We start from the raw sequence: 16,838 nt of genomic DNA on the forward strand, positions 1-16,838 counted from the left end.
AAGATCATCTGTAAGACTGATTCTCTCTCTCTCTCTCTCTCTCTCTCTCTCTCTCTCTCTCTCTCTCTCTCTCTCTCTCCCCAAAGCGAGGCTCAAACTACGGCTCTCTACCCACTGCTGACGACAACTTCCAGATGTTTGCTAAGACTGCCTACTTTAAGGTACACACACACATACACACCCCCCCTCCCACACACACACACACACACACACACACACACACACACACACACACATATAAATTCTGTTTCAAAATTGTTTTACTACCCTGCTGGGGTTAACCTTTGGGTACATGCCACTGCTGATCCTCAACATGTTTATCACATCCCCAGGGAAACATTGTGGCTATCAAATTTGTCAACAGGAAACGCATTGAACTGACCAGGACAGTGCTGTTTGAACTGAAGCATGTGAGTCAAGAAAGAGACATTTTGCTTATGGGGATTAGAATGTTAGAGAAAAAGGGTCCCCAGTGGTACTTTAGATAAGTCAGGGTTCTAGCTTTCTAAATGGGCCTTTCCTCTATGAAAGAGAAATCCTCAGGTTTACATACAACTGTTGAGATTTTCCCCAGAATGTCAAATCAAGTCCTAGACCTCTGTTTCTAAGCATGTAATACTTGTGTTTATTCATATTTTATATGTGTCTTATTTATAATAATAATCATCATCATCATCATAATAACCTTTTCTCAAAGTTTAATTCGGTCTCTCTCTGTTGTTCTTCAGATGCGGGATGTGCAAAACGATCATTTAACTCGCTTTATTGGGGCATGCATGGATCCTCCCAACATCTGCATAGTCACAGAGTACTGCCCGCGAGGCAGTCTGCAGGTACAGCCAGCCTTCCCCTAAACGTTTCACAATGCAGGAAATAAAAAAAACACATCTTCAGGTCTCAGTGCTCCATACATTCACCACAAGTCCTTTAATGCTGTTTATCAGTTTAATGGTTACCATGTCGTCTGCACTAAATGGAGAAATGTCTGCACAGGCAATAATCATTACGCACAGTGGTGGAAAATGATGTTCTACAGTGACTTCTCCCAGACAAAAGTAATGGGAACCCAGTTTAAGCATATGAGCTTTTTTGTACTAGTGCAAGCATTGCTTTTCTGATTAAACTATTTAAAACTTTTATTTATTTGGCCAAATTTATTGCCATTCTAGAGATGTGGAAATAGCCCATATAAACACTCCACAGAAACACTCCAGGATTGCTTACATATAAATGAACTCTCACAAAAACAAGAAGAGATAACATGCATAAATTATGCAATGAATGCAATTAGTTATGCCAATCAGCTGCCTATTTTAACCTGAGAACATTGGGCAAAAAGCAGGAATAGACCTTGGATGGGCCAGTTCATCAATGGGCACCATGTACACACATTCGCACACTCATTCAAACCAAGGACCAATTTTAGAGTAGCCAGTCTACCTACTGGTATGTTTCTGGGAGATGAAAGCGGATGAAACTGGTGAAACAGATGAAACTGGAGAATGTGGATGAAACCTGTTTTTAAAAAAATATTATTTGTTTGTTTCTTTCTTTATTGGGACAGAGCAGTGACAGAAGTTACATATTTATATACATTATATATGTATTTTAAAGTTGTGAAGCTTTTGCATGACATAATAAAAATGGTCACTAATTAAACAGAAAAAAATCATGAATTAATCATATACTTTATCTGTCACATTAAAAGCATTATTTTGCTCTAACCAGGGATTTCCGATATTTGAAAATACTTATAATGAATAGCAAACTGCCCCATCCAATGTTTACCGCAGGGTCGTCATGGTAACCTTTTGATCACTGGTGGTGCTGGGTTCCTATTTTTATCCATCCTGCTCCCATCCTCGTCCCCCACACATTTCAAATCCTGGCCAGAGCAGAGCTCAGAAAAAAATAAGAAGAAAGACACAGACGTACACCGTTGAATTATTTTATCCAAATTTCTCATGAATAAGTAACTCTTTTAGTTGTATTTAGAGTGGTTCTATAGCTTGTAGTAATGAGATGCCTCAAGTAAAAATGTTTTAATAATATAGCCAACATCACGTCTTTTTCTTTCTGATACGTGATCCATTATAGCTGCCTAGTTTATTTATAGCCTGTACTAATCACTAGATTGATCATTCTGAATATTTAGTGAGCTACTGTTACTTTTCTTATTTGTAAGAAAAGTAAGTAAACTGTAAATATGATTTTGGTTAATACTAGCCTATATAACAAGCTGTCACAAAAATATTCTCTCTTTTTATCTATTGTCCTTCAGAAAATTATTGATATCATAATTTGGTCATAAAGGATTAGGGCCAATCATGTTAATTATCAACGATATCTGATTACATCATCATCTTTTGGCCCAGTCCTACTAATTAGCTATAGAGCAAGATTCACAATCATTATTGTGTCATGTGTCTGTCATCCAGTGTACTTTTTAAGGGACTTGCACTACTTTAACTATAGAACAAATTGCATTGTTGAAAAGAGGCATGCTTTTTCGATGGTTATCTGCCTATCCTCTACTAGACTTCACAGATACCACTGACTCTCATATTACAAATTTTAGAACTTTAATTTAAAAAAAAAAAAAAAAAGACAGAATATGAATGAACAGTCATCCCTGCCATATGTTTGTTTGTGTTTAGGACATTCTGGAGAATGAAAGCATCACACTCGACTGGATGTTTAAATACTCTCTGATCAATGACATTGTGAAGGTACGTGTGTAGACATAATTATTTGTTTTTATTATTGCTCTCTTCATTCGTTCATCCTATTGTTCAAGACTAGCCAATATGTTTCACAGATGGCACTGAGTAGCTTAGATGAACTGGTAAGCTGATGCCTTTGTGCAATATCACAAGCCTTTTTTCAGTTATCAGCCTTAGCATGTAAGAACAGTTTCAAATAATAGGTGAGCACTTCTTTCCCTTTCTGTAAGGTCCAGCATTTTTCTCTTCTTTTTTTTTCTTTAAAGGGAATGGCCTTCCTTCATAACAGTGTGATTGTATCCCATGGTAATTTGAAGTCCTCAAACTGTGTGGTGGATAACCGCTTTGTGCTGAAAATCACTGACTATGGGCTGTCAAGCTTCAGGGCTGAATCCAACAGCGAGGACGCTCACTCTTACAACGCACGTAAGTCTGCATGTAGTTATACACAATGCCAGAAATTCTTCTGAACTGCCTTCACGGAGAACTTCTCTTTCTCTCACGTTATAATAAACACTGAACAACAGATTAATGAACAAAAAGGAGCTAAATAAAACAGAAAGAGAACAGAAATGAGTTGCAGTTTTCATAAGTGTTTTTTTTTTTAACCTAGCCTACTAGGTTTAAATGTTATAATTTTATTGTACCAGTATCAGTATACAGTGTTTTACTATCAAAAAAGCTTTAGTTGTGCTGTCAGTTTTGCCTCTCTAACAGTGTTATTGTGGAGAGGTGTGAATTGTTTGCCCCGCATGGGGCTCACATCCCACCCTTTTCCAATTGCCTTGCTCAACAGCATCACAATACTCTACACACAGAAAAACCCAACAATGTCCTGACTAGTCTTATAACAGACTTGTGGCAATAAAACAATTCATTTGTTTATACTGATTGAAAATGTCGATAAGTCGATTCCACCACCAAAATGGAACACCGGTGTACTGTGAGAAAGAGTTCAAATGGGCTAAAATCAGTGAGTGAGAGACAAGACTGGTGTAGCCTGACTGGCTGTTGAGGAATATTCCTGCTTGCCCTATTAATTTATTCATTTATGGAAATTGTCATTACTTCATTTATACCTCTGTTATTTGTTCAATGAAAAGGGCACAATTAACTAAGGAATAAAACACAAGAGGACATGCTGTTATACGAAAGCAATCAATGTTGGGATGGTCTGATGTGACCTAACGAGTAACTGTTTGATTATTTGATACAAGGATAATAATTATTATTTGTTAAGTAATAAAATTTTTAAATCCATTTATTGTTAGTCTTAGATTATGGTAAGCATCTGCTATACAACTCCCTGTAAATTAGTTGTAGAAATGCTAATGCGAGAGCACTTTAATATAAACCTGACATTTCCAGTGCACTAATATCAGAGCTGCACTGTTTAACAGATTTGAAAATTCAACAGTGCGCTGGTATAATGCATGTTATCTCATACCAGGTATAGGAGATTGTAACAGCACCAGTGTGATATGTTTGTGTACCTTATTGTAGGGAAGTTGTGGATGGCTCCGGAGCTGTTGAGGATGGGCAGCCCTCCTGCAGGCGGAACACAGAAAGGAGATGTCTACAGCTTTGGCATCATCCTGCAGGAGGTGGCACTGCGCAGAGGCGTCTTCTACATAGAGGGCGAGACACTCAGCTCTAAAGGTCAGACCTGCCATATAGACCCTAAAATCCTAAGCTTTAACTATATACATCTAAATCTACAACTAAGACAATAAGAGAAGACAAATCGAGTTTGAGAAAACTATCAAGACATTCTCTAATACTTGAATTAACAAACACGTGTTTAGTATTGTGCTTATCTGCTTTTGTCTTGTTGTTAGCAACCTAATGCTATTTTAGGTTGATTATTTTCTATAAAAGTAGCTCAAATGTCGAAAAAGCTTAGTGATTTGGCATCTGTAATGGATCTACTGAGTGACATGCTTGTCTTTCCTGAGATTACATTTCAGAGCAATTGATATGGGTTCATTGTCGAGCTGGGTAGAGGTTAAGAGCGACTGAAATAGTGCCGTTCTATCAGCTTGTTATCCACAGTGCCTTTGTGACAGTTGTCTCCATCTTCACCTCAGATTATAGGCTTTATTCCTCTCTTAGATCTTCTGTCTCTCAGACCATATGTCTCTGGCTCTATTGCCAATTACACTTGAAGAGTGCACTAATGGAGAAGAGCTTTGTCTGCTTCCTGTCCATAAGGGGAGGTCATGATTCACTCACTCAAAAACACATGCCCACACATTAAAATATATCAGCTTCAATTTACTCCTTCACCACAACTCTAGCATCTAATGATACAGCTCTACACAGAAACATCCTCTTAGTCATCTACAGAGGGAGGATGTCAGTTTAGCCGCCTGCTGCATTACAGCAGTTGTGTATCACAACTGTAATTTACAAATTATGTAAAACGTCATTACCAAATCCTCATTCCAGAATCTTTGCTTTGTAACATGATAATAATGATCATAAATCTTTGCTTGGTAATATGATGATTGTACTCAGACGTAGCATCTTAGCACTGGGGCTATAAGTACATAATTAAATAGAAATATAATTAAATTACTAGATTCACTGTAGCTGTGATGTAATTTAGGGAACAATGACACATCAGTTTATTTATATAGAAAGACTATTTAGCACTGTAGAATTATTATACTGCTTGGTTTCAGAAACCATATTGAAGTTTACAGTTTTAGATAATTTTCTTTTTTATTTAAGAAGGTAAAAAAAACAACAATGTTGCAATGTGAACCTTCCATCCCTAAAAGTATGGTTGATTCAGAGTTTGAATAAAGTGACGCAGAGTAAAAACTCAGCATCTTTTGTAATCTATGAGTTCAGGATCACATTTTGGTGAACACTATATCCTTCCATTCATTCATCTTTAGTAATTGTTTTCATTGTTGTGGTGGAGCCTGAACCTGGGAAAACTGACCGAGGCAGGACTGTTCTTTGGAGGTCGGGCCATCGCAGGATATTACAAACCTACATATTCATTCCCACACCTACGAGCAATTTTAAGTAGCCAGTTCACTTACCGGCATGTTTTTAGGAGGAAACCCAAGTTGACAAAGGAGGAACATGTGAAACTACAGTATGTGTTTCTTACACCAAGTTATGCCAGGTCTGCTGAAAATGGCTTTGTTCAACAGTAACATAGTCCATAAACAACCAAAACAGTATTCCCTTTATATATTTTATGTGGGTAAAGGGATGATTTTCCAGTCTAATATTATGCTCAAAAGATAAAATTACACGTTAAAGCATTTCAGAAAGTGTCTTGATTCTTAAAATGTCATTGTGAAACAGAAAGGTCATGTTCCCTGTTACTGCAAGAAAACAGAGTATTAGGTTCAGCTGCCTGTGCTAAATCTGGCTTTCAGCTATTTGCCCTCCCTGACATTGACGCTCTACTGATGCTATCAGTCAGTGAGGCTCAACATTTACTAGTGTAAAACACACACCAAGACTCTGACATGCACATTCACACATATTTATTATACATATTAAATCATATGTAAGTGCGGTTCTATTACTGAGGGAGCAAAGGAGCAAAGATAATGATTGTTCACTCCAGTGCTCCTCATTATACACACCTGAATGTGTCATACAAATTTCCTCCATGAGGCTGACAGCAACAACATATGCTTCCCATAATAATGGTATTAAAGGCAGAGATGCTGATAAAATGGCAGAGAAATAGAAAGATAGAGAGAGACGGATGTAAATACACAAGAAGCGGGTGAGAAGAGGCTGTCGCTGCACTCCCAGTGCCATTCAGAGCTTTGACTACATACAGCTGAGACTCGCTCTCGTATCTAATATAGCACCATTTCTAAATGTGTGAAGACACAGAGCTTTTATTACTTTTCACTGCATTTCAGCCTTTTAATAAAAAAATCTACTTAGAAGTAACAATTAATTAGGGCTAAATTAATTAAGATAAGATCGCACCATTCAGACACCATTTTCCTCTTACCTTAATGATAGGCTGTGAACACTGTATGAAACAGTTTACGTGGGTTAAGAGGATAGAACGATTGGAAAATGATATTAAAAAAAAAACAATTAAAAAATGAAACAGATGAAAATGTTGCATTCGGTATGAAAATAAAATGTGAGAGCTTAGCAAAATGTTCTCTAAGGGACATTGCGACTCCATAACTGTTCATGTATTCACTTCACTTTCAGTATATTGTCTGAGACTTGGCTGTGAATGAAAGTCTGGACATTTTTCTCAGCTTGTCGGTTATATCATAGAGTTCAGGAAAAACAGAAAAAGAAATGCAACTTGGAGTTTGATCTCTTTCTCTCTCTCTCTCTCTCTCTCTCTCTCTCTCTCTATCCATCTATCTATCTATCTATCTCTGTGTAGAGATAGTGGACCGTGTTGCTCTGGGTGAGTGGCCGTACCTGCGGCCAGCTGTTAACACCCAGGCACACAGTGAGGAGTTGGGGCTCCTGATGCAGCGCTGCTGGGCAGAGGAGCCTGCAGAGAGGCCAGAGTTCAGCCACATTAAAGTACTTCTGCGTAAACAGAACAGGTACTGCTCTCATTTTTATACATACACACAATTCATTTAGTCTGCTTGATCTCAAATAACATTTTGCAGTTCACTCACTTGTTGCCATTCCAGCTGCATAGAAGATATTGTTCTTGATATTCATATTTATATATTTACATTCATTAGAAGTCACTCACATTTGACCATCTTCATAGCACACATAACACTCAGTTTATGACTCTGGTGCTCACCTTCTTCCCTGTTGTTCTCTTCTTTGTCTCAGGGAGCACAGCAGGGATATCCTGGATAACCTGCTGTCTCGGATGGAGCAGTATGCTAATAATCTGGAGGAGCTGGTGGAGGAGAGGACGCAGGCTTACCTGGAAGAGAAGCGCAAGGCAGAAGCCCTACTCTACCAGATACTGCCCCAGTTAGTCATTACCACAGTTATCACATACATAACCATAGCAGGAAAATACACAGCCTGATTTTGCATTATTACCATTGAAGAGACATATATACATATAATAATATTGCTCCACCTAATAATGCCATTACTGTATTGAACAAATCCTGGTTAAATGACATGTGTCACTTTATCTTAAAATGTCAGAAATCAATATTATTGAGGTGACATAGTGTTGTATATTGATTGATTAGTGACTATAAATTGCCCCAAGGTGAATGAGTGCACAAATGTGACCTCCCATTCAAAGTGTGTTCCTGCCTCCTGCCCAGTGTTCCCAGAGTAGATTCCTGACCCAGTTTGACCCTGACCAGGATAAAGTGATTACTGAAGATGAATGAAAAAATACATTTCATTAACGAAAGAAGAAAACATAGATAAGCGTAGTATATGCATACTCTACCACAGTTTTAACATTTAAAACATTTTAAATGTTTTAAGAAAGTTTAGTGTTATAAAATGTTGTACATTAGTACAAATTGAAAGAAAAATAAAAGAAACATAGCCAGATCATAATGTTGGTCTGGTTCACTAGACAAACTGGGGCATAGCTACACAAGAATTAAATGTCCTGCGACCAACTAATGTAAGCTTGCATAATTTATTTAATAAAATTGGTTTTATTTGTGGGGCTTGGTTTGTAATTTGCATTCATTCACCTTGCACAAAACCATCGGTTAGAAGCAAGGGCAAATAAAATGAACAGAGCTCCTTTAGCTTCAGCAAATGATGCTGAGTTCTAGTACTATATTGTGATGGAAATGCAAATCATATAGTGTAATTGTGACAATCATAATGATTATATAAAATATGGCATTTTACGTTACATCTAGCGCCACAGACTTAGAATAGATGAGACATCTGTTTTAACATTAAGAGAAGAATGCATGCAAAATTTGTTTTTGAGCCATGTTGTCACTTCACTAATTAGACAAATGAGGGTAAATACTGTATATGAACATCTATGGAAACTTTTACCTGTCTCGATAAGTTGCCTTTGGATAAATAATTGACATAAATGCATGTAATTAGCTGCAACAGGGAAGCCATGATGGTTCTTGTGTAGAAAACTGGAATCACTAAATTATAGCCGGTTTTTTAAACTTTGATTGGTTCTGTTAGTGTTTTTTAGAGCGCCCAGTACCACCAGTTGAAGACTCCTGCCCTAAGGCCTGGCTACTAGTTCAAGAAAGTGATTAGGGCAGAATTAGATATATCAAATTTTTTTTAATTGCATTTCCATGTTAGTGGGGAAAGTGCCTTACAATAACATCAACAGTATTTTTCCACATGGCTAGCATCTATTAAAAGAATGGTGAGCCCTAAATCCCTCTATAACCCTATGTATATATCATTAACATTATATCACACACTGATGCAAAATCTAGAATATAACACAATGTGTGTGTGGGTGAGATGTTGCATTATATGCTGTGGTACTAATATTTGTGTTTGATGATCCTTGTGTATAAAATCTCAGTTGTCTCTTTTCCTTTAGTTCAGTGGCAGAGCAGCTGAAGAGGGGGGAGACCGTGCAGGCTGAGGCTTTCGACTCAGTCACCATATACTTCAGTGATATTGTGGGTTTTACTGCCCTGTCTGCTGAAAGCACACCTCTGCAGGTATACAACTCACACTGAAGTTACACACCTCCCTAAGCTGTATGTCTATTATTATTGCCTTCAATGTCACTCATTATCATATTTACTGCATGTACATATAACATGTATTATTCTTTATTGATCCAAGTGGTGAATATTAGAATGAATAATCATAATATATAAGAATCATTTTATCCACTGTTATGAAAAGCTGTAAAGAAAATGTATCATGATTTGCTGTTTTTTTCTCATTTAGATAGTGACTCTCCTAAATGATCTCTACACTTGTTTTGATGCTATTATCGACAACTTTGATGTTTACAAGGTATTTCTGACACACCACTCTCTTTTCTTCAAACATTTTACAGACAAAATGTTCAAATTGCTTAGGATTTATTCTTCTGCAAACAAGTACACAAAATTATAAGTGAACTGCAGCATTCAATATTTTGTACCACTGTGTGATATAATGATAATTTAATTATCTAGAAAAGGGAATTTTTCCCATGTTGTCTAATTGAATGTGCAGGATCCGCATTTCTTGACTCCAAGTGTCGGTTGTCCTGTAGGTGGAGACGATTGGTGATGCCTACATGGTTGTCTCTGGCCTGCCAGTCCGTAATGGGAAGATACATGCATGTGAGATTGGCCGCATGTCCCTTGCTCTGCTTGAGGCTGTCAAAACATTTAAGATTTCTCACCGACCGGACCAGCAGCTCAAACTGCGCATTGGCATCCACAGTGGTGAGCATAATACAAGCTCCTGTATATGCTGAGAATTTACTGTAAAGCTCTATATCCATGACTTGGACTGATGCTGGTTTGGGTAGAGCTTGCTAAAGCTTTTTATTAATAGAATAATTATGTTACTATCAACCCCAGTATAGGTCAGCTGTCTAAAACACAAACCCCAAACTGCCTTTCACTATTTAAATCCATGAGTTTGTGCATGTGTGTGTGTGTGTGTGTGTGTGTGTGTGTGTGTATTTTCAGGCCCTGTGTGTGCTGGTGTAGTAGGCCTAAAGATGCCTCGGTACTGTTTATTTGGAGACACAGTGAACACATCATCACGCATGGAGTCCAACGGCGAGCGTAAGTTATGTAATACTGTGAGCTTCCAAATCTCCATGTAAAAAAGTACATGGATTTTGTTCAACCACAACAAATAAAAATTTCTGGAAATAAAAGTACTTATAACTACTCTTATGGTTAAAGCTTGTGATTTTATTTGGAGTGAAATAAAATGAGCTCCTCTCCCTGTGTTAAGAGATGGATAGAACTGCAGAAAGAGAGGATGATTATTAACACTCCGGCCAAGAAACTTGGCATAAGTCTTTTAATGCAAGACCATGACTCATGGTGTTACATGGTGTAACAAACCATGTAAACCATGTAGAAATACTTGTATTTGTTTTTTTATGCACGTTGTTTGCAGACTTATTTGAGATTTGGACGACTAATAAATAGTTTTATTTAAATAAAAATGCACAATGTATTTTTTTTCCATCAAATGCATGCATATGAGAGGTAAGTAAAGTTACCTTTCTGCTAAGCATGGTGTAGCCCCACTTTGATGGGTTGATTGACAGGTGAAAGGCTGTGAAAATGATGACAGTCTTTGTTTCCACTAATTTTCTCCACAATTTGGTCATTTGAAAATTCCCACCCACTAGCCAGCTCTTCCCTACCAACTAGGGAGGGTTGAAAGCTAACACATGCTTTCTCTAAGACACATGAAGCCAGCCAACCAAATCCTTTCAAACTGTTGCTCATGCTGTATCACAGGGAAGCATAACACACTCAGATGAAAGCTGCATCTACTCTTTTCCACATATGAGCTCACACATGCCCAAAATTGATTGTTGTTATTGACAGTGGAGTCAAACACGTATGCCACCCACTCCCACCCAGAGAGCGTGGCCAATTTTGCCCCCATGGCTCCCGCCCATGCTACCAACTTGGCTCAAATCCAGGAATGGCTGTGGCATGATTAACGTGATTTCCTGACCATAGGGCAAACTATCTTCTGCTGCACCACTCAGGAGCATCTTAAGTCTGTTTTGTCACAGAATCAACACAGTAGTGAGGAAATGTTATGGCTCAATTTTGATCTATTTCTTGTATGGTGTTTTTGATAATGGGATTTCATATGCCTTATTGGAGAGGGGAAATGGCATAATAAGGTAAATGTCATTTCAGTTTTCAGTTTGAAGCCAATACTGCTTAACTGCCAAAAAAACATATCCATGCATAGTGGGGGAAAACATTTTTAGAGTCTGTATTTGTATTTGAATAAAAGCTTCAAAAGCTGCCCAAGTCTCTCTGTCAGTGCTATTATACCACAATGATGAATGCAATTAAACTTGAGTTTTCATTCTGAGCCAAACTGAGGAAATTTATTGTCATTCAAATATGTAGTCAGAATATGCTTCAATATTTCATTATACTTTAGTAAGAATATATATTGTACTAATGACATATTTATTGGCAGCCTTGAAGATCCACGTGTCATCTGCCACACATGATGTGCTGCAGGAATTTAACTGCTTCCATCTGGAGCTGAGAGGAGATGTGGAAATGAAAGGCAAGGGCAAGATGAGGACCTACTGGCTGCTGGGAGAGACAAAAAGCAGTGAGTGAATGGAGTCAGGTGCTGAACAGGACCCAGACAGTACACCTAAATCCCTGCTGCCAGGACGTCCGCCCTCCGTGTGCACAGTCCTTCACCTCTATTGCAGTATGCAGCATTATTAGAGTTGAACTCTAGCTTTTCTACTGATGGAGAAACTAAGATGTTTTATACACTGTGATCACCACTTATTGATATTTGGCTTTTATAAATTAAACATGTAATGCCATTAAGATCCCGAGTGCACATGTAATCCCATTAAACACATCTAGTAGTGTATATGTGTCTCAACATTTTGAGGTGTTTTAGAGAATGGGTGCCATCTGAGTCTGAAAATTGATATTACTATAACTTACAGGATAGAAATTCTGTTCAGTTTTATTGGGATTTTGTCCTAATTCAACTGTGTAATGTGAAAATAATGATCAATTATACTACTATATAATTTACATGAATAACATCTGAATTCACATGAATAACATCTGTATTTTCTTAAAGATTGTACAAGTGGTTATTTTCTATGACAGGGTACACCTGGCATTGCATCTAGCTGTTGAGATTTGCTATTGTTTCTTCTTTTTTTGACAGTAAATCTAAATTAATTCTCCATATCTCATTTTTTGTCAGTACTCAATTTTTGAGATTATATATACATATAATGTAAGAGAATCATTTGACAGTGCTTACACGGTGTATAATTACACAGTGAGCCAAAAAGACATTTGTTTTTTTACTTTCATTTGAAATGCACACTGTTAATCACAGTTTTAACTTTTGTGCTTTGGGGGAAATGGTTAGTAAATGTTTAGATATATATACATCTGAAATACCGAAACACTCATACAATGTTTTGCAAAGTGTCATTTGTTTTATAAAAAATAAATAAATGCTGAGCAATATATGTTTTTAATATTGATGTTTCAGAGTTGAGTCTGTTCTAGATAATATAAAAGAAATCACAAAAGTGATACTTCTTCCAAATGGAACTCAGCACACACAGATTATAATCCCAGCCTATAAATTGATCGTATTTTACTAATGCAAGATGTCCCTGATTTTTAATAGGCATTTACATTGTTAGCCAATTAAAATCCCCCCTTCAGAAGAGGGAGAACTTGGCATCAAAAATATTGTAATCTTTGTTTAATTTTAAATATTTATTTTTCTAGTATATTAGCATGGCCTCGAATAGTCGGAGTATTTTTCAGCGAGTTTTTTTCAGAGATTTTTCCAATGATATTCAGTGTATTTTTGTAATAAGTATTAATTTGTGGATTTATAATTGAACATTAACCGCCCACATAACACCAAGTGCACTAAGTAGTAACTACAATTTAGTTATTGTACACTATGCTGAATAATATACAACATGTCATAATAACACACTGTTTATATGTGATTGCGAAATATATGCTAGTGCACTTGATTTAATACGAGTGCTGGTCAATTATATATATATCCACTAATCACTAGACATACTGATACGTGAAACGATATGCTGAGATAGATTTACATGATCTACACTGCCATCTGTTGGTTGTATGAGTCCTTGACTATGAGTAAAAAACAAAACAAAAAAAACAGTTTTTTAACAAAATACAGTGTTTGTCCTGAAAGTATAAAGAACCTTTAAACGGTTCCTTGTAGTAAAGATATTCAGCTTTTTCTATGGTTGATGCAGATGGATCTCCTGACACAATGGCTCCATGGTGTGATGGTTAGCACTTCAGTTCTACTTCTCCTTGGGTGACATATTTATTGTTCAATTAATTATTTATTTATGTTCAATAAATAATTTAATGTATGATAAACTATTCACAATAAACAATTCTTCAACTTCTATTTTAATGTGCTGCAACAAGTCAAACTGTATCTAAGTGAGTATATCAAAAGCGACTCAGCTACTGACTGTAAATACTGTATGGGGCTGGACAGTGTAACAGGGATTTAAAAGTGAAGTCTAAATGTCTCAGAGGTCCTCTAGTGGCTGACTTTAGTCCAGTTTTTTAACTTTACTCCAATATTTTTAAATAAACGTTTTAAAACGTCTTCTGACATAAAGAGAGACGTCTGTTCTTTGCTTTTACCACAAGTCTTATTTATTGTATGTCCCACCAAGCCCCGTTTTTTCCAGGATGTTCAGCTTTTTCTGGGATCGATATTGGTGGATCTCCTGAAATAATTAAGGTGTAGTGGTCCCATGGTGTAATGGTTAGTACTCTGGACTCTGAATCCAGCAATCTGAGTTCAAATCTTGGTAGAACGTGCATTATTTACTGGGCAAAGTACAAGAGATTAACGGGAAATTCTAAAAGGTATAAAACTTCTACTGACATTAAGAGAGACATTTGTTCTTCGCTTTTACCACACGTCTTATTTATTGTATTTCCAACCAAATGTACTGATCCATACTCCATTTTCATTATGATATTCAGTTTTGTCTTGTGTCGATGCCAATTTCCTGAAGGTGGCTTTGCAGTGTGGTTCCATGGTGTAATGGTTAGCACTCTGGACTTTGAATCCAGTGATCCAAGTTTGAGTCTTGGTGGAACCTATACATGGTTTCTTGTAGTAAAGTTATTCCGCTTTTTCTATGGTCGATGCAGATGGATCTCCTGACATAGTGGTTCCATCGTGTAATGGTTAGCACTCTGGACTTTGATCCTACTTCTCCTACAGGTCCACAAGGTGAGAGACCAGCAAAATGGACTCACTGAAGCGCCATATACCCAAAACTTGGATCTCGGCTTGGTTATCATTGGTGAAGCCTGTCTAGATGCAGCTTGCTCACAGACCAAAAGATGGAAGCAAGAACGGCCACCACTCTCACTACATAAATTGCCTGATTCATCTCATTGTGAACAGTCAAATCTCTTGCACTCTCTACAACCTATAAGGCTCACAGCTCACTTGTGTTCCAGCACCATGCTCTGAAGATGACTCCTTGGGGAGAAAGATCTTCCAATACACAGAGGATGACAACAAGGTTGCTCCCTCTATATAGGACAAGCAGTTCATCAAGCAAATGGATAAGGAGATGCTCATTGATGAAGGAAACAGCTGGGTAGCCCCACTCTCCTTCCACACATCAAGATCACATCTGCCTAACAACAGAGAGCAAGCTAGGAGTCACTTTAACTCTCTTTGTCGTACTCTTGAATGAAAGGCAGAGATGAATTGCCTTCAGGCAACAGATCTTTGACTGTCACCCCCACAAGCCAGGTCAAAGCCGACTCATGTTTGACTCTTGGAGTGTCTCTTGATGATATGTTGCTGACTGCACCAGCCCTGAACAATGGTTTGTTGGGAGTTCTGATGCGTTTTTGGACATGAACAGGTCAAATACCGGATGTGGGTCCACGTATTTGGCAACAGCCCCTCTCCGGTGCTAGCAACCTATAGCCTCAGATGAGCTGCTCTACACAGAGAGGATGAGTTTGGCAATGCAGCAAAGGAGTTCATACATGGAGTTCTATGTAAACAATGGCCTCAAATCTCTGCCCTCGTAACTGAAGCCGTCAGCCTACTCAAGATGTGATAGTGCCTATACCATCAACCACCTACTGTATAATAAGTGATTAACTGTGATAACAATAAAACCCTCTTACCCATCAGAAAAACATTGTAACCCATGGCCTCCAGTGGCTTAATGCTTTCATAAAACGGTGACAAAACAAATTTTAAATACACCATATCAATAAAATAGATTTTTTAGTTTTGTTTGTAGTATTGATAATATTTGCAATTAACAATTCCTCCATGCCGATAAATTTCCTGAAAGTATCTGCGCTCAGGGGTTTCATGGTGTAATGGTTAGCACTCTGGAATCCAGTGATCCAAGTTCAAATCTCAGTAGAACCTACATTACAACTGCTTGAATTTGGTTATGTTTGGCCAGTACTCTTGCCTCATTCAGATAAAAGCATCAGTCACAGGTCTGGGGAAATGATAGTGCCTGTAATACCATATGCCACCTACACTATAATAAATAATACTTAGGTTTCTGCAGGTTTGAGAGCTAGAAGGAAAATCATCAAGCGCAGCAATTCTTTTCCTTAGAAACAGGTTTTGTTCTAATCTAAATGTTGACTCATTTAACTCTGTATTTTCAGTTGGTACCTTTCAATGGCTACATTACTTAAATTGACATTATGGAGAATGTCAGCTCACTAGTAAATGGTAGCTTAGTCCAGGGGTTCCCAAAGTTTTCCAGGGCAAGGCCCCCCAAATGGCATTAACATTTGACTGAGGCCCCCCTTTTGCAAGATGTCTTTAAAATAAAATTAAAAATACAGACTTCTGAATATATCCCCCTTTTTAAAATTTTTTTATTAATAATTAAATCTTACATCTTTACATTACATTAGGAATTGATTGTGTGTGTGTGTGTGGTTGTCTGAGCGTGAGAAAGAGAAAACATACTAGTGGGAGGGATGGGTATACCAAATTGTTGAGGCCCCCCGGGCGCCCCCTGGCGGCCCCCACTTTGAAAACCACTAGCTTAGTCAGTCATGGCTCAAAGCTCTCAACAATAAAATCAATATGGCTACAAAAATTAAACAACTTCAATATAGCATTCACATATTACTTAATAACACTGTGCTTTGAGTTACTATATGAACTATATTAACTATGAACTATATATGAACTATAATATCTAGATACCATGTCCATTGTCAGTATGGTTGGCTGAGAGTTGTACCCACTGCCTATCTGGTCATATCTACTGCACAGACACTGGCTCCAGTTTTTGCAAGATGACAATTCCAATTTCAACCTAAAAAGGTTTTAAAACCACACAATGAGAGTGAATGTTGCCATATTCGTTATAATAAAATAAATTCTGCTTATAAGTATTACTACATAATAACTCTGTTATCATTGTGTTTTTACCATACA

The 16,838-nt window shown here is 37.5% G+C and overlaps 1 protein-coding gene and 1 non-coding gene across 3 annotated transcripts in view; both read left to right on the top strand.

Moving 5' to 3' along the window:
* The window catches only part of npr1b (natriuretic peptide receptor 1b), a 48,955-nt gene extending 36,104 nt beyond the window's left edge, over positions 1-12,851 (top strand). For both annotated transcript variants that reach the window (XM_017482935.3, XM_017483006.3), the window contains exons 11-23: positions 87-161; positions 333-410; positions 729-833; positions 2,658-2,729; positions 2,990-3,149; positions 4,227-4,382; positions 7,114-7,282; positions 7,527-7,673; positions 9,208-9,331; positions 9,567-9,635; positions 9,880-10,054; positions 10,304-10,402; positions 11,802-12,851. In XM_017482935.3, the coding sequence (XP_017338424.2) occupies positions 87-161; positions 333-410; positions 729-833; positions 2,658-2,729; positions 2,990-3,149; positions 4,227-4,382; positions 7,114-7,282; positions 7,527-7,673; positions 9,208-9,331; positions 9,567-9,635; positions 9,880-10,054; positions 10,304-10,402; positions 11,802-11,950 (1,578 nt within the window). In that variant the 3' untranslated portion in view covers positions 11,951-12,851. The remainder of the gene's footprint in view (positions 1-86; positions 162-332; positions 411-728; positions 834-2,657; positions 2,730-2,989; positions 3,150-4,226; positions 4,383-7,113; positions 7,283-7,526; positions 7,674-9,207; positions 9,332-9,566; positions 9,636-9,879; positions 10,055-10,303; positions 10,403-11,801) is intronic.
* A 1,570-nt stretch (positions 12,852-14,421) lies between these two features.
* On the top strand, positions 14,422-14,493 carry trnaq-uug (transfer RNA glutamine (anticodon UUG)). The gene has a single exon. It is a non-coding gene; the product is annotated as a tRNA-Gln (tRNA).
* Positions 14,494-16,838: the final 2,345 nt, after the last annotated feature.

The sequence above is a fragment of the Ictalurus punctatus genome, chromosome 1, assembly GCF_001660625.3.
Source record: "Ictalurus punctatus breed USDA103 chromosome 1, Coco_2.0, whole genome shotgun sequence".
Classification (NCBI taxonomy): Eukaryota; Metazoa; Chordata; class Actinopteri; order Siluriformes; family Ictaluridae; genus Ictalurus; species Ictalurus punctatus.